A 25,780-nucleotide genomic window follows, 5' to 3' on the forward strand; every position below is an offset into this window, starting at 1 on the left:
GATTGGCATTTTGATCTGCGGAATACAACTGCTTTGACCCAATCCTAGAAATGGATGAGGTACTGGAGTTTGTTTCTCCTAGCCATTCTAGAATAGAACGGCTTGACGGACCACAAGAATAATAGGCATCGATGAACACGATTGCACACATACTCTTGACTATCAACTGATAGATGATGGTCGGAATACAACTGAAAATGGACAACTCAAGGAGCATATAACTTTCTGAGTTGTGGATGCATAGATTAGTATGTCAAACCAAGTTCAACAGGTTTCTTCCGGACAATCCATGCAGAGAGGTAGGACTGGCAGAGTCACAATATAGAATGTGGAACTCATCGAGAGCACTCTTGTTGTGATCTTTTGGTTCAAGAACTTCTGCCATAAGCAGTTCATGGTATTTGGAAGAAATAAATACCACGGACCTCGAGGACTATCGCAAAGGTTACTGATATCCTAAAGGAACTAGCAAACACTACCAACATGAATGAGTAGGGTGAATCTTGGGTTCAAAAACCCAGGAATGGAATGCATACTAACTAAATAACATCACGGGATGCTTTCGAGAATGGTGGCCAAAATTATCACACTAGGGATACAACACAAAGAATGAATCTCTGGGTGATTCTCTAAGATATCCTAGTTTCCTAATAACTCCAGCATATATGTCGAGGCAACGGAGTACCTCTACTCGGCGATTAGTGTGGTTAATCTGCCCCAAAGGAACATCGGGAACAGAAAGAAGGGATTTGCAAATGCATCAGACTATTTAGAAACCTGGGAGACTCGGACAGCATAACGGCTGTAGATGCTCAAAGATTTGAGACATCCAGCAAAATGGTGGCATAACTGAAGGAAATATGCCCTAGAGGCAATAATAAAGTTGTTATTTATATTTCCTTATATCATGATAAATGTTTATTCATCATGCTAGAATTGTATTAACCGGAAACTTAGTACATGTGTGAATACATACACAAACGGAGTGTCACTAGTATGCCTCTACTTGACTAGCTCCTTGGATCATGAGATTCTTAAGATCAAGGTCTTCAATCAACTACAAGGCTAACTTTTAAAATCATCTCAGCTACTTGCCACCCATTGAAGTCCTCAAACGACCTATTTCCTCATCTGATGAGAAGGGCAAGGCTGCGATTATTGATGAAGGCACTCGTCCATTGGATGGACAGTTTCGCAAAGATGCATCCTACTCCACCAATGATGACTCTGCTACTCATGACTCTACCGCTAATGCTTCAAAGCAAAATCCTTTAGGCACAGCTCCAAGGGTGATGACTGATCGTGAGCTTCTCCTCAGCCTTCATCAGAAGGTCGATTGCAACCATAAATGGGTCAAGCGTCAGCTTGGTTCAATTCTTCAGAACATAACCATCACTCAGAATTCAGTGAAGAAGAACCATTGCTTCCTCCATGAAGTTTTTGATCGCACCCGGGTTGTACTATCTCATCTCTACGGTGAAGAAGATCTCAAGCAGATGGGCTTCAAGCAGGACTTTGACTGGTCTCGGCCTCCTTCGAAGAAATTCAAGAAGTTCAAAGTTCCTCACTTGGTGGCTAGCTCTTATTCTTCATCGCGCGAGACTAATGAATATGAAGACTTGGACGACACTGCGGTAGGCCCTACTTCAACAACCGACCCCAACAACGCTGGCGCTCCTCCATTGACTTTGTGATGATATTCTTCAGGGGCGTTAGTCCTCATTTTTTGTCCCTTTTGGTCATTCAATGACAAAGGGGTAGAAATTTGAGTTAGTCTTCAAGCAGGTCTATACATGGGCGTTTTTTTGCTAAGTTACAACTCTCGTTCTTTTGAAAAAATTGTTGGATCGAGTTGTAATCTTAACTCCGATGGTGGTCTGATACTTTTGCTATGTTCTTCTGCATGCTATTTCCTCATATATGTTAATGCAAGCATGATGAATTACATCAGTCACCATATTTCATCATGCATTTCAAATTCTTCATATCATATGTTAAATGCGTGTATGAATTACAAGATATAGGGGGAGATCTCCATGATTCTACTCTTTAATGTGCATTGCTTCAAAAGAAAATTACTCACATATGCACATCTTCAGGGGGGGGGGGTTCTTCTATATCTTGCAATCAAATTCCTCAATATCAGTATTCACACTTCATATGTGTAATCCCCATTGAAAACTTAACCTATATTGTCATCAGTCACCAAAAAGGGGGAGATTGTAAGTGCATGTAGTGCCCCTTAGTGATTTTGGTGTATTGAAGACTTATAGGTTAAGGGACTAATATGTTTGTGAGTGTACACAGGTCTATAAGTCTGAGGAGTTTGATATTTACAGAGAAAGTCGGCCCTAAAAATGAATGTCTTCAACTGAAGACTTTGGCTTTCTGAAGACTTTGAAAGTGAAGAAATTGGTGTGACCGTGAAGACTTGATATTCATGCGAGGAAAATGAAGCGTGAAGACTTTTGTTTTTGTAGTTTCATTTCTCTTTCTTGAGTCATAGGAAACACTGTACTGTTAAAGGGGGTCGAGGAAAAACTAAGGAAAAGTTTCCAAGTGATGCTCATCTCAAAATCCTACACCTGCCAATCCCTTCGAATGAAGCCATTGGAAATCTCATACAGTTCAATCAATTTCTTCAGTGAAGGAGACGAAGTTCTTCTGGTCTCTGAGGAATTTGTTCTGACTGAGGAGTTAGGAATTCGCCAGTGCGGATTGCCTACTAGTGAGGAACATGATAGCCCTAAGGAATTTGAGAGCTCAAATTTCCGACCGTTGTTGCGCTATGTGCCAGCTGTCCCATGTGCCAGCTGTCCCAAAATATCTTACCCACCTAACGGTCATATCATTGAAGGGCATTTATGTCTTATCATGTCGGGCTACTCCCTAGGCTATAAATAGCCGCCCCCTACAACCACTAGCTGGTTGGATGCTCCGAGAGAAACTAACACTTGTCATTGAGAGCATCCCATCCTCCGAGGACTTTGATCGAAAATCATCAAGTGAGGAAAACCCAAACCCAAACACCTACAAACCCAAAGTGATTGAGCATCACTAAAGAGATTGTTCCTGTGTGGATCCGAGGCTTGTTACCTTTGAAGACTGTGCATCTTCCCGACGGTTAGGCGTCATGGTCTAGTGAATCCAAGAGGAAATTGTGGATCGCCGAGTGACCGAGTTTGTGAAGGTTTGGAAGTCACCTGAAGACTTACCACAAGTGATTGGGCAAGGTCTGTGTGACCTTAGCTAAAGGAGAATACGGTGAGGACTGTGTGTCCGGGACTGTGTGTCCGGGACTGTGTGTCCTCGGGTTTAAATACCTAGCCGCTCCAACCAGACGTACAACTGTCACAGCAGTTGGAACTAGTCTACCAAATCACTGTCTTCACCGAGCTAACTGGTTCTATTTCCTCAACCCTTTCATTTCCTCATTACTGTGATGTGTACTTGATCATTACTGTTTGAAGACTTTGACTGAAGACTTTCTCAATTTCCTCAGTTCAATTTCTTCAGTTAGTTTGTCTTCAGCCTGCTTATCCTGTGTTTACGCTTTCTGTACTCTGTGCTTGTTTTCATTTCATCATGATGATTGTGCTTCTGTTCTGTTATGCTTGCATCTGAGTACTTATTCCACTTCTAGTCGTTCGTGACTTAGGAATTTCCTCACCCTGAAATTCCTCAATGACGAATTTGTAAAAATCGCCTATTAACCCCCCCTCTAGTCGACTTAACGCACTTTCAAAACAATGTCATGCTTTGGATATACAACTAGAAGTTCATGCACACACAAACCAGAGGTCATGACAGATTCACCAGTGGAATTAACCATTCCACCTAGGATTTAGGAAGAGGGATTACCCTAGGGTTTGCCCAGTAGCTGCTTATCAAACCTGTCAGTCTCGGCTTGCTTCTCTCTGAATTCCTCCATGTATCAATTGGTTTTGGTGAGTACTGCATTTGACTGTGTTATTTGTTTCCTCAAAATGCCAACTTCATCTTGGAGCGCAGTTGCACGCTCCATTTATGCCATCAGTTATGATGTCCTCTAGAACATCAGCTCTTGGCAATTCATGATGCGCAATCATACTATCCACAGCTACACCATCATACCCTTTTTGTTTCTTTTTATTCGCATTTTCCTGTGGTGTAGCATTAGGATCCAAGGAGGTGTTGTCGTTAAATAAATCAACAAAGTTTGCTGATATAGGCAAAGGTGTCTCGTCTTTCGATGAGAAGGTGATTATCATTTTGAAGGATTAGACTTTCATGATCGGACTACGAACGTGCGAGGACGCCGCGCCTTAGCAATCACTAAACCAGCTCCGAGAGGTTATTGACCATGCCGGAGCATGACCAACCTGACCACGAAGGTCTATTTCCTGCAAGCAAACAAAGAACAAGCAAGAAACTAAGATTGCAATCTCGATATTGTGAATATAAGATGAAAGCTTTATTGATCAAGGTGGGGTTCTGTGACGCCTTGGTCTGGTCGTTGAACACAAACGAAGTATGCGAAGTTGCATCTATGGCGAACTTTTAATCTAAACAAAACCCAAAGTCTAAACGACGCCCTAAGGGCTGTATATATGGAGGAAGAGGGGGGAATTTTGTGGCCCTTGGAGGAGGGGTCCGAAACCAACCCTAACTCTTGTTTCCCCACACATACGGACTCTAAAAATAGCCCATACTTAAGTATTTCAAAATTACATGGGCCTGGCCCAATAATAAGGTGACGTGGCACCTAGAATAGCCTCTGGACGAAATTTATAAAGTGGCATCTTGTATATTTCGTCCAAGGCTTCATGCACTCATTATGGTGGCTTCAAAGTCCTGAAATCATCACTTGTAACTCCGTTCTTGTTCCCCTTGCGCATGCCATCATCTCCATGCTTGGTCTTGCTCTAGTGTTCATCCCTCTTATCCATGTCAGGCCCTTCATTTGTAAGCAAAACAAATGTATCCAATTTAGCCAGCATCATATTCTCATGAACATTAGAATCATTACCAACAAACGAAAGTACCTAATAATTTAATTGGCGTGCGCGAGATCTAGTAATTGGTCCAGTATATGTAGCAGTAGGGGCTATGGGTGTAACAATCGTATTGATGTCCTCCCCTTCTTGAAATGAAGTCGTCCAAAACGGAAGCTCATCTTCCTCAGCCAAATAAGGCTTCAAATCTGCAATGTTAAAAGTGGGACTAACCCCAAAATCTGCGGGCAGCTCAAGTTTATATGCATTATCATTTATTTTCTCTAACACCTTAAATGGACCATCAAACATGGCATTAGCTTTGATTTGCGCAAATCAAGAAATCTATCCTTACGCAAATGTAACCAAACAAGATCTCCAGGTGCAAAGACAACACGTTTTCTACCCTTATCTCCAGCAAGTTTATATTTAGCATTCATACGCTCAATGTTCTCCTTCGTTAACTCATGCATTTTTAAGATCGATTCAGCATGTGGTTTAGCATCAAAATTAACCTTCTCCGAAGATGGAGGAGGCAAATCAATAGGTGCACGAGGAAGGAAACCATACACAATTTCAAAAGGGCACATCTTAGTAGTAGAATGCAATGAACGATTATAAGCAAACTCAATCTGAGGCAACCATTCTTCCTAAATTTTCTTATTATTCTTCAAAACAGCCCTAAGCATAGTACACAATGTTCTATTGACTACTTCAGTTTGTCCATCGGTTTGGGGGTGACATGTAGTACTAAAAAGCAGTTTAGTCCCCAACTTAGCCCATAAACATCTCCAAAAGTGGTTAAGAAACTTAGTATCACGATCTGAAAAAAATAGTATTTGGCACACCATGCAAGCAAATAATTTCACGAAAGAACAAATCAGCAACATTAACAGCATCATCGCTTTTATGACATGGTGTGCCATTTTCGAGAACCTATCCATGACAACGAATATGCTATCCCTCCCCTTCTTTGTTCGAGGTAAACCTAAAACAAAGTCCATAGATATATCCTCCCAAGGAACACTAGGTACAGGCAAAGGCATATATAAGCCATGAGGATTGAGTCGTGACTTAGCTTTTTGACATGTAGTGCAGCGAGCAACAAAACGCTCAACATCCCGTCTCGTCTTTGGTCGAAAGAAATGTGTAGCAAGTATATCCTCCGTCTTCTTCATGCCAAAGTGTCCCATTAATCCTCCTCCATGCGCCTCCTGCAACAACAAAAGGCGAACGGAGCTAGCTAGAATGCATAGCATGTTAGCACGAAACACAAATCCATCGTTAACGACGAACTTGTTCCATGTTCTCCTTTCCTTACTATTCTGCAATACATCTTTAAATTCAGCATCATGCACATATTGATCTTTGATGGTCTCCAAACCAAATATTTCAAAGTCAAGTTGTGAAAGCATACTATAACGATGAGACAATGCATCAGCAATAACATTTTCTTTACCCTTCTTGTGTTTAATGACATAAGGGAAAGTCTCAATGAATTCAACCCATTTAGCATGTCTACGGTTCAGTTTTGCTTGACTTTTAATGTGTTTCAAAGATTCATGATCAGAATGTATAACAAATTCTTTGGGCCATAAATAATGTTGCCATGTTTCTAAGGTCCGAACAAGAGCATATAATTCTTTATCATAAGTAGAATAGTTTAGACTAGGCCCACTCAATTTTTCAGAAAAGTATGCAACAGGTTTGCCATCTTGTAATAACACACCTCCTAATCCAATCCCACTAGCATCACATTCAAGCTCAAAGGTCTTATTAAAATCAGGAAGTTGGAGTAAAGGAGCATGTGCCAACTTATCTTTCAATACCGTGAAGGCTTCTTCCTGTGCGGTATCCCAAATAAAAAGCACATCCTTCTTTGTAAGCTCATTGATAGGTGCAGCAATGGTGCTGAAATCTCTCACAAAACGCCTATAGAAACCAGCGAGGCCAAGAAAACTCCTCACTTGTGTGACCATTTTTGGCTGCGACCAACTCTCAATAGCTTCAATCTTGGCTTTATCAACTTCAACTCCCTGTGGAGTAACAACATAGCCAAGAAAAGATACTCGGTCGGTGCCAAAGGTGCACTTCCCAAGGTTAGCAAACAAACGTGCATCGCATAAAGTAATAAAAACAACACGTAAATGTTCCAAATGTTCCTCCAAAGATCTGATATAAATCAGTATATCATCAAAATAGACTACCACAAATCGTCCAATGAAAGCACGTAAAACTTCGTTCATTAATCTCATGAAAGTACTAGGTGCATTAGTTAACCCAAAAAGCATGACTAACCACTCATATAATCCAAACTTAGTTTTAAATGTTGTTTTCCATTCATCCCCCAATTTCATACGAATTTGATGGTATCCACTGCGCAAATCAACTTTGGAGAATATTGTAGAGCCACTCAATTCATCAAGCATATCATCTAGCCTAGGAATAGGATGACGATAATGAATAATAATATTATTAATGTCTCTACAATGAACACACATACGCGATGTACCATCCTTTTTCGGCACTAGAATAATAGGAACAACACAAGGACTAAGGGATTCGCGTATATAACCTTTGTCGAGCAGCTCCTGGACTTGATGCATAATCTCCTTCGTCTCCTCTGGATTGGTACGGTATGGTGCATGGTTGGTTAGCGATGCACCGGGAATTAAGTCAATCTGATGCTCAATCCCTCGAATAGGTGGTAATCCTGGTGGCATGTCTTGTGGAAAGACGTCAGCGAACTCCTGCAAAATGTTAGTAACAGTAGGAGGCAAAGAGGAAGGCACGTCCTCGAATGAAAATAATGCCTCTTTGCACACAAAAGCATAGCAAATAGATTTGCTAAAATCTAGCTCATCAATATCAGATTTGGTGGCAAGTAAACATGCACTTTTCAATTTAATTTCAGAAACAACACTAGATGGTTTACTATTAGGCTTAATTTGTTGCTCAAATTCTTTTGCCACAATCTAATTTTCACTCTTATTTTTCTCCTGTTTGTCTTTATTGGCTCTATTAATATCATCTTTCAAAATGGAATCATGAGACATAGGAAGCAAAGTAATATGTTTATCCTTATGAACAAAAGTATACTGATTGTTTCTACCATGGTGTATAGAATTTTTATCAAATTGTCATGGTCTACCAAGTACTCCCTCCATAAATTAATATAAGAGTGTTTAGATCACTAAAGTAGTGATCTAAATGCTCTTATATTAGTTTACAGAGGGAGTAATAAGGAACATGCTTGCATGGGTACCACATCACAATCAACATAATCAGCATATGTAGAGATACTAAAATGCACACGAACAGTACATGTTACCTTAACCTTGCCGCTGTTATTGAACCATTGGATATAGTAAGGATGTGGATGTGGTCTTGTGGTGAGAGATAGCTTCTCCACCATCTACATGCTAGCCAAGTTGTTGCAGCTCCCTCCATCTATGATGACACGAGCAGAACGTTCCTTCACAACTCCCTTTGTATGGAACAAATTATGTCTCTGATTTTTCTCAGCTTGTGTGACCTGCACACTCAAAACACGTTGAGCAACTAAACATTCATACATGTCAGCATCTTCAGGAGCCATATGTATTGCTCTCGTGTTCAGAATCATCTCCACCGTGTTCTTCGTGTGTAATAAGAGCCAAAGTCTCCTCATCATAGTCACTAGCGGACTCATACCCACCAACCTCAGTAGCAATCATCACACGCTAAGATTTGTATTCTCTTGCATAATGACCTCTTTCGTAACAACGATGACAAATATCACTTGTGTTCCCTCTTGATGCCATGGAAGAACAAGAGCTCTGTGCAGGCCCGGCAGGTGTGCTCTTGGCATATAGTGGTGGTTGTGCCTACTTTCTTGTATCACGGCTGGAGGTGGCAGCTGATGGAGGCGCCGGTGCAGTAGAATGTGTGCAAGTAGAGGATGCACGCGGTGTCCATGATGAAGGTCGACCTGTAGAAAAGGTAGTTCGCGCCAATGCCTATCGATCTTGCACTTCACATTCAGCTTTACAAGCAAGATGGAATAAACGAGTGATATTGTTATACTCCTTATACTCTAGAATGGTCTGAATATCTCTATTTAATCCACCCATAAAACGTGCAAGCATAGCTTCATTACCCTCAACAATACCACATCTAATCATGCAAGTTTGTAATTCCTGATAATATTCTTCTACCGAATTTTTTCCTTGTCTTAAACACTGCAATTTTTGTAATAACTCACATTGATAATATGGTGGAACCCAACGAGTATGCATAGCAGCTTTCAAAGCAGCCCAAGTAGTTGGAATATTATTAGGATATGATCTACGATGTTCAGACCACCACACACAAGCAAAACTAGTGAATGCACAAAGAGCAGCTGCAACACGTCTCTCCTCGGGATATTGTAAACATGTAAAACGTTGTTCAGTTTCTAACTCCCAAGTAAGATATATATCAGGAACATATCTACCCTCAAATGGTGGAATATTCTGTTTTAGTTTAGGGAGATGGTCAGGCTCTCGTACCTGAGGAGGTGGTGGATCCCTACCATTGCGAGTATATACATGTGGACGACCTGCTGGTGGTGGTTGCATGTAGTTCTGATTTTGATCAACCTCATCCTCGTAATTGCCCGCGTAATCATCCTCCTTTGCAGCAGCAGCAGCAGCAAGAGCCATAGAAGCATCAACAGCAGTGGCAGCGGCACCAGAAGCTTGGCCAGGCTCAAGAGGAACACGGCTTGCTCGGCGGAGAGCTGTTTCGCGATGTGGAGGTGGTTGTTGTTGTTGCAATGGTGTAGCAGAGGCAGGAGGTGGAGGTAGACGCGCAACCACTTCAGCGAACTTGGCATCAAACTTGGTGTCAATTTTCTTCTCAATGTCATCAATCCTTGCTAATGCCTTGGCAAAACTGGCCATCACGTCTTCCACCTTTTGACCCAACATTTCCTGGAATTTATCATGGAGCTCCTTGTTCGTCATGTTCTCCCAGTCCAGCTCATCCGCTTGTGATCCTGGCATGGTTAGCAGCAAGAGGAAAACACAAGAATGTGATCCTATAAATTGCTAGGAAGTGGCGGTGGTGTTGTGAAAAGTCACAAATCCGTCAAGAAAATCTCAAATTCTTACCAGTTCTTACCCAACAGCAGGTGGTGATTGTCAACCGTTGTAGTCAAAACTCTCAAAGCTTGGACAGAGCGATTACCAGGGAGAATCAAACGCACGACATAGACGTATGTGGAGCTGGGAAGGCTTATAATATGGTAGCAAAAGGGTCAGCAATAATCAATTCGGAGATGCAAAGTTGAATAAACGCTCAACGACGGTACTGTGTTGGTCCTAAGCTAGACCGTACTAGAGACGCGAGCCTAGAATACTAACAAAATCACGGCGCGACACGTAAACAACGGAAAAGCACACTCTGGAATTTTTTTCGCTCTTTTTTTGCGCTCTGTTTTTGTTTTGCGCTCCTTTTTTTGCGAAAAATCACTATAATGGCGAGTGTCTCAAAACTCTTCCCAAGTCAAAATAACAGGATAGGCACACAAAAAATTGACTATTTTTTTCGAAAATCAGGGCAGCGGCGACGAAAAAGTGCGACAAAAAATCACTATGATGGCGAGTGTCTCAAAACGCTCCTTGGGACCTAAAAATAGGATAGGGAAAAATATTTTCGATCGTTAAAATTATTATTTTGAAACCTACTCAGGCAAGGAAACACGAATCGGAAAATAGATGGGTCTCGAAAACAAACCTAATATGAAAAGAACTCGGATTGGTGGTGGATTTATGGTGGTGGTATATGGCAGCGGTGGTAGGATATGACAGCGGTGGTGGTATATGGCAGCGGTGGTAGGATATGGCAGCGGTGGTAAGATACGGCAGTAGTGGTGGTATATGGGAGCAACGATGAAGATGGTGCAGCACAGAACTCGAAACTCTAAAGGACTAGACGCTAAGACCAGCTACTAGATACGAGATGCAACCGCAAATTCAACAAAGCAAAAACCCTAAAAAGATTATGCAAAGGCTCAGATTGGTTCGGATATGATGAACTAACCCTAATTTTTTTGGCTTTTTTGTGGACCGTAGGTATGAAGAACAGACTCGATCTAAACTACGAAAAACTGTAAAATCTCACCGAGCAACCTGGAAATCTGATACCACTTGATATAGGCAAAGTTGTCCCGTCTTTCGATGAGATGGTGATTATTGTTTCGGAGAAGTAGACTTTCACGATCCGACTACGAATGTGCAGGGACGTCGCGCCTTAACAATCGCTAAACCAACTCCGAGAGGTTATTGACCACGCCGGAGCACGATCAACCTGACCATGAAGGTATATTTCCTGCAAGCAAACGAAGAACAAGCAAGAAACTAAGATTGCAATCTGGATATTGCGAATATAAGATGAAAGCTTTATTGATCAAGGTGGGGTTCTGTGACGCCTTGGTCTGATCGTTGAACACAAACGAAGTACGTGAAGTTGCAGCTATGGCGAACTTTTAATCTAAACAAAACACAAAGTCTAAACGATGCCCTAAGGGCTATATATATGGAGGAAGAGGGGGGAATTTTGTGGCCCTTGGAGGAGGGGTCCGAAACCAACCCTAACTCTTGTTTCCCCACACATACGGGCTCTAAAAACAGCATATACTTAAGTATTTTGAAATTACATGGGCCTGACCAATAATAAGGTGACGCCGCACCTAGAATAGCCTCTGGACAAAATTTATGAAGTGGCATCTTGTATATTTCGTCCAAGGCTTCATGCACTCATTATGGTGGCTTCAAAGTCCTAAAAACAGCCTATACTTAAGTATTTCGAAATTATATGGGCCTGGCCCAATAATAAGGTGACGCCGCACCTAGAATAACCTCTGGACAAAATTTATGAAGTGGCATCTTGTATATTTCGTCCAAGGCTTCATGCACTCATTGTGGTGGCTTCAAAGTCCTCAAATCATCACTTGTAACTCCGTTCTTGTTCCCCTTGCGCATGCCATCATCTTCATGCTTGGTCTTGCTCCAGTGTTCATCCCTCTTATCCATGCCAGGCCCTTCATTTGTAAGCAAAACAAATGTATCCAATTTAGGCCATGAACATTAGAATCATTACCAAGAAATAAAAGTACCTGATAATTTAATTGGCGTGTGCGAGCTCTAGTAATTTGTCCAGTATATGTAGCAGTAGGGGTTGTGGGTGTAACAATGATATTGATGTCCTCATCATTTGCCACTTGCGAGGAGCCATCACTGGAACTAGAGCACCCATCATCTCTTGCCCTCCTGCGCCGACGGAACTTGAGTTATGTGATAAGCTCTTCCTTACCGAAGGAACAATTTGTGTCATATCCACAGTGGTTTGTTTCTCTAATTGCTCTGACAAGTTGTTTTATGACTTGTTCACTCGATCAAAGGCTGCATTAAATCGCCATCTTTTTTCACTCAGGGTCGGGACACGCTCTATCATTCCTAAACCTTTCCTAATCCATCCATTCTCCTCTTCTAGCGCCTCTCCCAGATCATGCATCACCATGTCATGTTCCATTACTTCCTCCTGAGCCACGATCATCTCCCTTGTTTCTGCATTGATCAGGCAATATAACCCCCCCCCCCCACTTAAATGTATAATCGTCGTGTTCTCTAGTTCCACATTCTTCATACCAATGACCTAACCTACCACAATTGTTGTGGAACGTCGGTAACTTCTCATACTTCACTTGATACCAATCTTTGTTCGCCTTGGTGATCTAAACAAATCTTTCAATATTTTATTAACATCAAGGTTCACCTTGACACTAACAAAGGATCCCATATAAGCGGGCGGGAGTTGATTTTGAACTTCGGGGATCTTGCACATCTTCCCCCACATGCCCTATCACCGGCTAGTTCATATAATTGTCTGGCAACTTCAAAAAACTCCGCCCATACAACAGTAGCAACACCGCCGAAGGACCAAGAAACCCTAGCCAAGACAGGATTAAAGCAGGAAATTCCCAAAAAAATCAAAATAGCAACTAGATAAATCTATAATATTACAAAGGCACTTGTTTTTCATTTTAGAGAAGTTTAAAAATATATCTTCTCTTTATGATACAAAAGTGGGTGAGATTAGGTTCCCGTTCTTCTTTTTTGTCTTTTACTTTTCTATTACATTATTCCGACAAATAATTTTTTAGTCTTTTGATATACTCCCTCCGTCTCAAAATTCTTGTCTTAAATTTGTCTAGATACGGATGTATCAAATACTAAAACGTGACTTGATACATTCGTATCTAGACAAATCTAAGACAAGAATTTTGAGACGGAGGGAGTACTAGCTACAGTAGCGCCCAAGGGCCCAAAAATATCTCAAATGGGAACTCTAGGATTCCATTCTTTTATCACATCAGGATTCCATTCTTTTATCGCATTGGGATGTTTTGAATTCTTGAATAAGCCAAGAACAGTTGGATGCCAACAGCAGTAGTAGATACAAAGATACAAGCAACATAAATAAGACTACGGGTACCGAAAATTGCATGCAAGCACGCTTCTGATTTTAACTTCTATTCCTCCCTCTGTAGTAAGGTATGAGTAACATGGTCATACAAATTACAAGGAGAAAACAATTCCATTCCCTATGAGCAGCCACACCAAACAAATATATATATATATACCACCACATCTCTGAAAAACTTGTTTTAAATACACCTCTTGACACATTACATAAATGAGGCTACAACAGCACACTCAAGACTCAAATAGCTACCTAATGTAACAACAAAACGTTGAGCCTGTATTAGAGAAGGAAAATGAATTTACACTACCACCAAATGATGAAGACGGAGGAAGAGTCTCTCTACCCAGGATATACAATGAACATATCCTACCTTGGACTGTTCCAAGGAGAAGGCGGCTTGTACTGAAAACCCTGAGAAGCAGATCCATGCCCTAAATCAAGACTATGGAGTTGTTCCATCAGCTGCGACCTCCGTTCTTTAAAGAAATCTAGCCTAGTTGTTAGTTCTACCAAAGTGGAGGATGCCACCATTGGCTGCCTCCCATATCCAACACCCTGTCATACAACAGATATGAATCATCTTACTTTAGTTGGTATATTTAACAATAATCAAGTGTTTGATTCCCTAACCTCGGCTAACTTGGGAACATTGACTACCACAGAAGTGTTCTCTGATGACATGCTTGTTGATGCCTCCATGCCTCGTGAATCACTTGAAGATGCGTCTAAGGAAAGCTTGCGGGTTAGTGGCCTTGAAGAACCAAAAGGTAGCACATGTTGTTTGATGTTCCTCCATTGAGATGCATCCACCGAGCTCTCCTGCCAAAAATAATACAGTATCAGTACATGTAGTGTCAGCTCTACATCAGGTTAGCACAAAATATATTCATTTTCCTTCAGTCATGAATTTCGACGTCGATGCTCAAAGTGTCATCATGTAAAACAGGGATAACTAACATTAGAAAAACAGAGAGAACAGTATAGGAGTCAGCTAAAGCATAAAGCACACTGAAAGTAAACTATTGAAAATGCCTCAGCTACCAACCAGACCTAAGATGTAGCACCCTCTACATTCTCCGAATGCCTTCAAATATTTCTAGAGTTTCTAACACTAAAGAGTTCTCCCTCCATCCCAAAATAAGTGTCTCAACTTTGTACTAACTCTAGTACAAAGTTGTACTAAGGTAGAGACACTTATTTTGGGACGGAGGGAATATATAGGAAGGGGATTTGCCCAATACTTCAATGTGCCACCAGTTTCTGTAACCTTGATCCAGACCAACAGTTGGCCCACTTCTGCCAGCATACTGCAGACTTGTGGGAGTTGAGACTAAAATAGTACTGGCATGCAAGAAGTTCAACTGGTCCTCTAAATAACCAGACATGACAAGCAGTACTGTTCATTTCCATAACTAATAATTTATCTATAGAGCACACTGACACTGCTTTCAGTCATGCATGTGGAAATGTAGGTTGTTGAAACTGGAATTAAACGTTAAATCGGTTTCAGTATTATCAATGAGACCGTAAGTGTATGGGTGGGGGGATTCTAATCAAACCTCATTTCTGTGCTTCTCTTGATTGCAAAAGGCAAGGTTCATGTCAAATCCTGGTTGAACAAAGTTTCTGGTACGAATAAAATAGCGTCATAATATGATAAGTAAATTAGGAGAGCACAATATATCCAATTTATGTCTAGAAATATTGATATAATGGCCCCGATCAATTATTATTAAAGTCTATGAAGAAACCATGTTAAACAACTGCAGCATAATTCAGCATAACTGAATAAGATTTCACTTTGATGAAATAGAACAATTAACAAACACCCAGTGGGCTTCAAATCACAAAAAACCAAAAAGGTGTCATAACCACATCCAGCAACATCAATGGTGACAAAAAAGAAAGGAAGAAAGAAAGAATACAATACAATCGATAAGCTTACTGCTGTGAAAAATGGCCAGGATTACAGTGATACCGATCATTTGCATCAAGAGATGGGCCATATTGTTGTTGGCGTTGTTGATTGAGTAGGAGGTGAAGTTCAGCCACCTTCTGTTTTAACCTCGCAACGTCAGCTTCAGCGAGAGCAATCTCCTCAAGCTCAGCCCTTGTCTTGAGAAAAATAAGAAGGAAAATGAGACTCCATACAATGAGTCCAGCAAGTAGAGCAATGGTTGAAGGTACCTTTGAGTCCATAGCACGTGGACTTGAAAACTGTCCAGAAGACATGCTCAACCCAACCTCCAGTGCAGATCTAAGATCTCTCTCAGCTTGTAGCTGCTCTTGCAACCTGGACACCTGTAGATATAAACAGTTGTGAAAACTATCATCAGAAAATTCAACCACCATCTTGTGTATGGAACATGTTCAACAATAACTGCATAATAAAACTGAAAGCAGAAAGTAACATTTTGGCCCCTAAACGTTTGGACTGTTTATTCTATACAGTTACTCTGAAATTTGTGTGGGGCTACAGGCAATATATTATTTTGGTTCCTCGATTTTAGAAGTGCTTCTGGCTAGATCCTTCCATCAATAAATTTACCAAGCTTGTCTAGCCTCCGAGTAACTGACAATCTGTCTGTAGAGAGAAGAAGTCCCAAACGCAAGAGGCACCTGGTTAGCCAATTACCGCAAATCTTGGCTAGGGCTAGTGTATCTAAAATCAGAGCCAAGTAAAATGGCATCGTGCTATCTTTACGGAATCTAAACATTGATGATGACTCACTATGTAGAAAGCACACAAACTTCCACCAAAAAAATAACTGAAAGAAGGAAAAAAAGTTCTCAAGCGAACGAATGGGACATTAGGTTTAAAATATTCTTTCATTTAGCATTCTTCGTGCAGGTAAACGGCTCAATTGTCATGTGGAACAAAGTAGCAACCAATGAAGTTTAAGATAAACTGAAACCCAACGATTGGCAACGGAAGATGGCTCTTTCCCTAACATAGAATATATGATGCGGCTACCGAGCAAAATTAACAAGGCAAGGGAATGCAGCATACATCCTGTTCCAGGGCCAAACGGCGCTCATGTAGTGCTTGCTTTCTTCTTTCTAAACTCGCCTGTAGAACTGCATTACCCCGAGCCTGAGAGACACTTTCCATTAGATTACTGGAAGACGATAAATAAAAGTGAACCAGTTAATGTGAAGTTTTCCCCTACCTCTTTGGCAATTCTGTTCTGCAAATCATTCTTCGCAATTTCAAGCCTTTGAATCGCAAGCCTGAAAGGTTTGTTTTCATAGAAAAACTGACCTTGATAAATTGCACATGCATCAGCAGCAAAATAGTCAGGAAGCTAACAGAAGTTTTAAAACTATACACTACCGTCTAATTTGTAACATCCGTTGTCAAACAACAAATATTCAATGCAACAACATTATTAACTAAGGCCGAAACTACAGATGTACATATAGCTAAAGTTTTAGGGGTTGGGGCCACATTTGAAACTTAAAATTGAAAATACAGGCAACTTCATCTACATTTACATTTCAAAACTATTTTCATCACTATTTATATCCCCTGCTTTCATCTACATTTCCATTTCAAAACTATTTCCATCACTACTTATATCCACTGCTTTCATAACCTTTTCACAAAAAAGTTAAATTTAAACAAGTTGGCCCAGATTTTCTTTCGGTAATACTAAAATCTGATGTCAGATTGTCAGATTTTTAACCATGGCAAATCATGGTAATTATAGTTGTCGCAATGATGACAATTTCCTTTAGCAAGCAATGGCAAATCCTGCCCCGGTCTCAAATGTAAGTGCTTTCTGGCTAATATAGATAGCCGCCTAAAAAGCACACAGGAAAATCAAAGAAATGGAAAAAACTTCGAATTGGGAGGGCGATCCTCCCCACCCTACGGAGTTGTACAAAGTCAGCAACCGTTTTGGGGCGCAAGCATAGGCAACACAGGACTGATGACGGAATCTCCCTTAACGGAAGAAATAGAAGCTCGAGAAGGAATACCACTAAAAACCTAGTTCGCTCTCAAATAAAAATCTAGTTCACTCTGTAAAAACATAAGACTGCTGTTAGTGGAAAAGAGCATACTCTTCTTCACCAGATGAGTCGACTGATTCTGAATGCTGACTCTTTCTTGCCTGCATAAAAATCAGAATGCTGAATGATGATATGAAGAGAACCATAATTCAACACGCCAGAGAAGTTGGCACAACAATGCATTATTCCTACTCGGCTGCCCCACGAAAGGAAGAAAATATAAATAGATTTATTGCTTACACTATTACGCCCCCAAAAGTTACTACGCTTCACATGTGAGTGAGATCCATTAGTTTTGTTCGAGTGTCTGTCTGCAGAATATTCCGAACTGATACTAGGTAAAGTAATTCCAGGATCCAAAGAAGAAAGGATCTCTCCCATAGACAATGGAGTTTCATGACCGGATGTTGGGTTGGAAGGATTCTTTTCACTCAGAGGCATTTCCATATTTTTTGAACCATTTTCAGATGAATGAATTTTTGGAACTTTGCTTAAATCTGTCTCTTCTTCCAATCCTTTATCATCAACAGAGCAATCAGCGTCTGAATCATCAGCATGAACCTGTTGTTCAATCAGAAGCAGTATAATAAGAATCGAAGCAACAGCATCATTGCAGTTACGACACTGATCCTAAAATCAAATCACGCATGCATATATATGTGCATGCGTGTCTAGCAATAATCACGGTATAACCCTAGAAATAAGCACAAATTATACGCTTATAAAGCAGGGAGCATAACAAAACCTTGTAATCATATAAGTCGCTCCCAGCATATCCACTGCTCTCACTCAATTTTCCACTAAGTATACGCTCTGCACCATTGTCATCGTCCATTTCTTGATCTACATCATTTTCTGCATCATGAAATCCATTATCTTTTGTGTCCATATTTACATCATCAGTTGATGCTTCACTGCCACTGTCTTCAATCTGAGACCCAGGTGATAGGGAAGACCTGACAAGATGGTCATCCTGCAAAGAAATTAAATATGAGCATCCAATTGGCTGAACATACGAGTTATCTATGTGTGTAAATGAAACAGAACGTCCAAGGGACAGAAAGAGGCAAAGTGTTCCAGCGGCTGCCTCACATATAGTCATGGCCACAATGCACGTAGAAATAACTCATATGGGCAGTAACTTTTCAATATAATCAACAGATTATATGCAAAAAAGAAATAATGCCTGGAGGCTAGGAACAATTATCATGAAGGAAATGAAGCCACCTAAAGATTTGGACAAAAAAATTGAAGTATCAGAGAATCTTACATCAAATATAATCTCATATTCCTCCATGAGAGTTGCAACAATGCCCTGAGCGCTGTTTGCAGCATTTGCAGCAGCAAGAAGCTGGACAGAATCATCACCATCCACATCAAATACTTCATCCATCTCACACTCCCCAGCCAAAAGCGGACGCAACAAGAGAGGGGCCATACAGGCAGCAACTGCTGATGCGGTCATCCGATTCTCCATGGTATGAGAAGCAACAATGTACATCATTTTCAAGATTCTGCAAACAAGAATCTCCATAAGGAAACTTTTCTTTTGTCATGGTAAGTGTTAGTCTAATTAATCAAATGTCAAACAACACACTGGTAAAGACCATTGAGATATTGTTAGTCCAAACTAAAATGGTGAAGAAGAAATAAAAACTGTACAGTTAGAGGGCAATAAAAATAGTCCACATTAGTAGTTCTTATTAGTGTGCAAGTTAATGAGAACATGCTCACGTTGATTGGCAGCAAGCATGATTTCACACATAATAAATACCATAAACTGGCAGAATAAAAGCTATGAGAAGAACGTGAGTCTAACCTCTGTAACAAGCGCCGATTAGGCTCAGGAAATGTCTCAGATATAGCTGAATGCATAGCATTTATCCGAGCTTCCTTAGTCTCCAAGCCTATGAAAGTAAAACAGAATATATAGACAATTAACCAATGAACACAGCAAACTGTTTTGAGTTATGCAAACCTATATATAACAACAACAAAGCCTTTAGTACCAAACAAGTTGGGGTAGGCTAGAGGTGAAACCCATAAGATCTCGCGACCAACTCATTACTCATGACTCTGGCACATGGATAGCAAGCTTCCACGCACCCCTGTCCATAGCTAGTTCTTTGGTGATACTCCAATCCTTCATGTCTCTCTTAACGGACTCCTCCCATGTCAAATTCGGTTTACCCCGACCTCTCTTGACATTCTCCACACGCTTTAGCCGTCCGCTATGCACTGGAACTTCTGGAGGCCTGCGCTGAATATGCCCAAACCATCTCAGACGATGTTGGACAAGCTTCCCTTCAATTGGTGCTACCCCAACTCTATCTCGTATATCATCATTCCGGACTCGATCCTTCCTCGTGTGGCCACACATCCATCTCAACATACGCATCTCTGCCACACCTAACTGTTGAACATGTCGCCTTTTAGTCGGCCAACACTCAGTGCCATACAACATTGCGGGTCGAACCACCATCCTGTAGAACTTGCCTTTTAGCTTTTGTGGCACTCTCTTATCACAGAGAATGCCAGAAGCTTGGCGCCACTTCATCCATCCGGCTTTGATTCGATGGTTCACATCTTCATCAATACCCCCATCCTCTTGCAGCATTGACCTCAAATATTGAAAGGTGTCCTTCTGAGGCATCACCTACCCATCAAGGTTGTCAACGTTCTGGGGACCAGGGTTCCCAGACTTGCCTGCCTGCGGCCCACGGCGTGGCTCCATCGACGGCCTGGTACGGCCCATCTACGAGACCATCAAGACATGACCCTCGCGAGGGGCCAAGCCTCGAGGCGGGCGACACCAAGACCTCCGGAGGGGGCGGCCACCCCAGGCGGCCTCCTGAGGAGCGGAGATTTCTATGCAGGTGCCCAACCTCATGAGCTTGCGGTGACGCAAGCCATGACGACCAAGGCCAGGCGGGCGCCAGCAGGCGCAGACGAGGCAGATTCCTCTTTGGTGCTAAGGAGGCAAGCGCGGGCATGGGTTCTCGAGGAATCAGGCAAAGGTTTTCATTCCAGTGCAACAAGAGCAAGACCGTCAGGACGGATGTCATCACCGAGCCCACCGCAGCGTCACGACCAGAAGCTTTGCAGCCGAAGACCGCCTTTCGTCAAGATAAGATGTACTACTTGTCCCCTTTCAAATTGGCCACTGTGGGATCCCTTCCCGCCTACGTTTTGGGGGAAGAGGACCGAGGCCACTATAAGTATAGGTAAGCCACCCCCATAGCAAAGGATCCGAACCTGGTCAACTCATTCCCCCACCAGAGCAAACCTCTCGAGGTTGTTCATCCCTTGTACTAGTTCATCCTCAGCCCCTCGAGAGGCAAATCCACCACAAAGCAGGAGTAGGGTCTTACACCGCAAGGTGGCCCGAACTGGGGTAAAACTACTGTATCCATCTTCTTCCTTGTTCATCGAGCTAGGCCGTGGGAGTGACGAGCTGGTTGGCTGGAGAGGTCGAGTTCTTCACACACGCCCCAGAGTTCGAACCTTTCTTGGGTATGCGGAACCCTGAATCCGACATTTGGCGCGCAAGGTAGGGGGCGTGTCGAAACTCGGCCTCTTCATCAACCACGTTCTGTCCTCGCTCCGTCGCACCCATGGCGGAGGCTCCCCGGGCTTGTGCTGAGCGTTGGGCCACTCGCACCACCCAGGTGGCGCCCCTCGGCCGCGGAGCTCATCATCACCCCATGCTTCCCGGGGCTAACGATGTTGTCGGCATCACCGGCCGTTGGCGGCAGGGTCCGCCACCTCCCCCTCCCACGCGGCGCCGCAACCGTGCCGCCGCACGGTCCTCCGACCACGCCGCGGCGTCGTCCTTACATGCTCGCCGGGGGCTGGTGAACATGCGGGCAGCGCACCTCGTGGCGCAGGAGTTGTTGAGATGTCGGCTGGCAGAAGGCACCCACGACGCCTTGCTTGGCCGGGTCACTGAGCTGCTCGATGCCGCCTGCGAGGGCGCAGAGCCCTTCCGTATCCTGCCTACGTCATGGACGCCGCCGGGGCCTCACGTCTGCTCCCGCTGCGTCTGCTCGCCCTTCCAAAGGGAGTCCGAAGGATCTCACGGTGGCGACCCCACACGCGACGCCGCCCGCTCGACTCAAGATGCGTTCCCCCGAAACATGACCGGGGTAGGCGACCCCTCCAGGAGCCACAACGAAGGACCGCCCCTTGTTCGGCACGATCGGACACCAGAAATGGCGGGCAACGGAGCGGAGAGACTGGGGGCCGGCTTCAGGATGGTGGCCCCTGGTGCCTCTGTGCCACCGCCGATGGGCTCGTTATACGAACAAAGGGAAGGCCTGCGCACGTTCCCTTCGGTGACCTAGACGCCGGGATCGCCGAGGCCACGCGGGACCGGGGCTCTTTACGGGCCAACCCAACGCCCCGACGACACCTTCAACAGCAACGGCCACCGTTACAACCAATATCTTTGAAACATGCCGCGCTAACCTTGGATCACAGGTAAATCGTGCCACGACAGCGCACCTCCGGGCGCTGGCCCCGCCCCGGGCTGGCTGGGCGCGCCAAGAGGTCACGCGAGGACGCACTCCGTGCGCAGCAGAGGGGCCCGGTGCCAGGGCTCCCCCCGCGTCACGAGGCGTGTGGCGCCGCCACCGCGGCGGCGCGTGCTATCCGGACGTGGGTCCTCCCTCGGGGAAGGTGCCGGAGAGCCCTCCCCCGGCCGAGGGCCCGCAGCCACCTCACCACCGCCCGCGTAGCCCCTTGCCCCTTAGTCCCGTCCTGGTTTTCGAACGCCCCAACGGTGGCCGGGGTATGCACGGGGCGGGGTCCTCGCCCAAGGGGCAAGAAGCGCCCCTCAAGTCTTCGCTCATGACACTCTCATGTAATAATGAGTGGGGCTGTACACGCCCCGGAGTCTCCTGAGCGCTGCCCCTGAGCCTCACGGGGGCTCCCACCCACGTCTCAGTGGAAGCCCCATGCTCCGCGCTGGCGGACGACACGGTCCCCCAATGGCTATGCCCATGCCCAGTGGAGGCCCCATGCTCCGCGCTGGCGGGAAGACTAGAAGACTAGCATAGGTGCCAGACGCGGCTGTTTTCCTTGCTTTCTCTTGTAGCCGAATCTGCTATTTCTTGGAACAAACTTTGCAGTTTCTGCTTTGTTGTTTAAAAAAAGGGGGGGGGGCGTTCCTGGTTTTTCATTCTCCTAGCTGTTTTTCCTTCGCTTGGTTTCCGTTTTTGTGAAAGATGGCGGGCTCCCGTGGTTCGCTCCATCGCACCCCGCGAGCGGGGGCTGGGCATGGTGCGCACGCCGATGCTAAAGACGCCCTGAGGGCCCAGGCAACAGCAGTCGTGGCTTTGCCCGCGCACACACCTCTCTGGCTCCTCGGGCGACGCTCTCGAGCAAACCGGTAGGAGCGCATCGCCCGGGACCCTCAGCAGGCGACCCCTCCTGGGCCTTGAACCAGGCACCACGACCAGGCACGGCAACGGCGGTCACCCCTACTCTGGGTTAGGAGCGTGCGAAAAGTAAAAGAGGGACAACAACAGGGAGTGCCAATATCACTTAATATATCGCAGGAAAAATTCTTCCAAAAAAAATACTTCCGCATCCCCGCGGGGTCACATTCAAAGTTCTGACAGGAAGGCAGGGAAACACAAGTTTAGCGAGGTGCGCCTCGTCATCGCCTCCGCTGCCATCATCGTCTCGTCATCGTCTTCGCTACCATCATCATCTTCAGCAGCTCCGCCCTCTTCGGCCGCGGGCGCGACCACGTCATCGGCAGGGGCGAGTTCCGCGATCAGGTCGTCCACGTGATCGTCCACCCAGCTCACCAGGACGTCTTGGATTGCCCTAGGCACGGGGGCTATCACGGCATCAAAATCAAAGTCAGGGTTGGAGCAAAGGTGGCTGAAGACGCACGAGAACACGCGCCCAACAAGGTCGCGGCTCTTCTCCATGACGAGTTGGCGCACCCTCGCGGCCCCGCCCTAGAGGCAAGTCACGACCTGGGTGAAGAAGCTGAGGTAGCCGGCGTCGTCGGCTTCGAGCGGGCGGAAGACGTTCTCGTCGCAGATGTCGCTCAGGGCCCAGTTGGCCCTGAGCACAAAGGCCTAACATCAAGGAGCGCTCGCGCTGTAGTGTTCGGTTGCAGCCCGCCTCGTCCAAGCTTTCTCCACGAGGGACGTAACACCTTCAACCTGCTGATGAAGGAAGGACAGCTCGGCCTCAACGGTAGCCCGAGCAGCCTCAGCGGCTTTCTCGCGCCGCAGTTAGCTTCTCCTCGAGGGCGTCGGCCTTGCCCTGCAGCTCGTCGCGCAGCTGCTTGAAACGAGCCTCCTGGAGCTCCAGCTTCTGGCGATATTCCTCGACAAGGGTCTCGCGGATCCCCGCCACCTTCTGGTCGACCTCTCGCTGGACCCTCGCCACCCGAGAAGCAAGGGCATCCTCGGCTGTGGCCACTTGGTGCTCCATCACCTCCAGCCGCTCGCGCTCCATGCTTAGCTCCACCGCCTCCAGCGCCAGCGTGTCGTCAGGCGTGTAGGGCCTCGCCTCGCTCATGGGCGGCCCGGTCGTCGGAGCGGCGAGCGCGGCCATGCGCGCCCAGACTCGCTGCTCAAGGATGGCGTTGGAAGCTTGGAGCTCCCTCTAGCGCACCTCCGCCGCGTCACGCTGGCGGTTTGCGGCTCGGGCCTCCACCAAGGCGCGATCGCGAGCCTACCTCGCCGCGGCCAGGGGCCCCTCCGCCTCCATTCGGGCCTGCTCGCGCTGCAGACGACCGAAATTGATGGCGACTTGCAGCTGGCGCCAGGCGCAGGCGCTCCGCCTCGAGGCGGCCGTCGACGTCACCGAGCTCCACCCCGAGGCGCCCCAGCGCGCTCGCTGACTCTAGAAGGTCATGACAGACGGCACTGCGCCCGCGTGCAATCTCCAACGCCCAGCCTGGGCTTTCCCCCGCGCCCCGGCCAGCCCGAGAGGCGTGCGAGGCCTCGCCCGCCTCAGGCAGGGGCCCGGGGGTTGGGGCTCCCTCGCCCGCTCCTACGGCCCGAGATGGGGCCCGACGCGAACTCGCCCCGTTGCTTGAAGACGGCGTCGTCCCGCAGGGCGCTCGGCTACCGGCGAGGATCAGCGGGGGAACCCTCGGCACAGCATCCGTGCCCCAGAGGCCGCCCCAGAAGAAGGATGTCGGGAGTACGATTCTGCGGCCCCCCGAGGGTGACCCTGGCTCGTCTGCAGGCTCGTGAGGCCTAAGGTCGCGATGGGGCCGATGCCCTCCGGAGACGCGCTTGGGACACGCTCGCCCCCGCAACGTGAGGGATCCTAAGGGGCAGAAGTCAGAAGAGAACGCAGCATGCAAGAGTCAAGGGAAGGGCAAGGTACTTGCTCATCCATGACTATCCACTTCCTCCTTTTCAGGGTCCATGGGACAAGGTCGAGGCGGCCCCGAGCCCCTTCCTCTTGCGGGATACCCCAAGGCCCGGAAGGGACGCGCTGCAGGCCGGCGCGCAGCCCTACACGACGGGGACAGCAGCTGCGTCCGCGGCCTGGGCTCCTCCCCTACCGCCTGTGGGGCTAGAGGCGGACACCTCAGGAGCACATGGTGGCGCCTGCTCCCCAGCGGCCACCTCAGGAGCACGTGGTGGCGCCTGCTCCCCAGCGGCCACCTCAGGAGCACGTGGTGGCGCCTGCTCCCCAGCGGCCACCTCAGGAGCACATGGTGGCGCCTACTCCCCAGCGGCCACCCCAGGAGCACATGGTGGCGCTTGTTCCCCAGCAGCCGCTCCGGGAGCGCTTGGCGGTGCCCCTTCCCCCGTGGCCACCTCAGGAGCGCGCACCACAGGGCCTCCGAGCACGGGAGTCAACAAGAGGGGGTTCTCGCGAGGCCCCCCGTGGCCCTCGAGGAGCAGCCCCCACTCGTCGAAGCATGGCATCTTCTCGGCGAAAGCCCTCCTGTTCAGGCAGTTGTACAAAGTGCGTCCCTCCGGAGGAAGCGCGGCAGGCTCCTCACCAGTCAGGAGTTGCAGCACCCTGCGCAACGTGTTGGAGGGGAGAGAAGGCACCTGGATCCTCATGGGGTCGTCAGGGCCGGTGAAGGCCCACACTGGGCGAGTATGGCGCAGGAGCGGAGCGATGCGCCGCCGGACGAATACCCTCACCACCATCGCCATCGTCACCCCCGCCGCCTCCTTCAGCTTGGCCAGCCTGGACAAGATGCGCGCGAGCCACGGGTCAGCAAGCTCCACGTGACCCCGGCCAGAGCTCGGCTCCGCCGGCGCCAATGGGATGAGGAGCGGGGGACTGCGCGC

General features: G+C 46.2%; 1 protein-coding gene across 4 annotated transcripts in view; it reads right to left on the minus strand.

Moving 5' to 3' along the window:
- Positions 1-13,512: 13,512 nt before the first annotated feature.
- LOC123097416 (rho GTPase-activating protein 7) overlaps positions 13,513-25,780 on the minus strand; it is a 30,797-nt gene continuing 18,529 nt past the window's right edge. For 2 of the 4 annotated variants that reach the window (XM_044519131.1, XM_044519132.1), the window contains exons 11-22: positions 19,315-19,402; positions 18,766-19,009; positions 18,241-18,468; positions 17,736-18,056; positions 17,547-17,596; positions 16,652-16,712; positions 16,492-16,575; positions 15,669-15,782; positions 15,427-15,596; positions 15,041-15,107; positions 14,112-14,300; positions 13,513-14,036 (exon numbers count right to left, since the gene is read on the minus strand). In XM_044519131.1, the coding sequence (XP_044375066.1) occupies positions 13,848-14,036; positions 14,112-14,300; positions 15,041-15,107; positions 15,427-15,596; positions 15,669-15,782; positions 16,492-16,575; positions 16,652-16,712; positions 17,547-17,596; positions 17,736-18,056; positions 18,241-18,468; positions 18,766-19,009; positions 19,315-19,402 (1,805 nt within the window). In that variant the 3' untranslated portion in view covers positions 13,513-13,847. The remainder of the gene's footprint in view (positions 14,037-14,111; positions 14,301-15,040; positions 15,108-15,426; positions 15,597-15,668; positions 15,783-16,491; positions 16,576-16,651; positions 16,713-17,546; positions 17,597-17,735; positions 18,057-18,240; positions 18,469-18,765; positions 19,010-19,314; positions 19,403-25,780) is intronic. The other 2 variants (XM_044519133.1, XR_006447170.1) reach the window with 2 other exon arrangements.

The sequence above is a fragment of the Triticum aestivum genome, chromosome 4D (assembly GCF_018294505.1).
Source record: "Triticum aestivum cultivar Chinese Spring chromosome 4D, IWGSC CS RefSeq v2.1, whole genome shotgun sequence".
NCBI lineage: Eukaryota > Viridiplantae > Streptophyta > Magnoliopsida > Poales > Poaceae > Triticum > Triticum aestivum.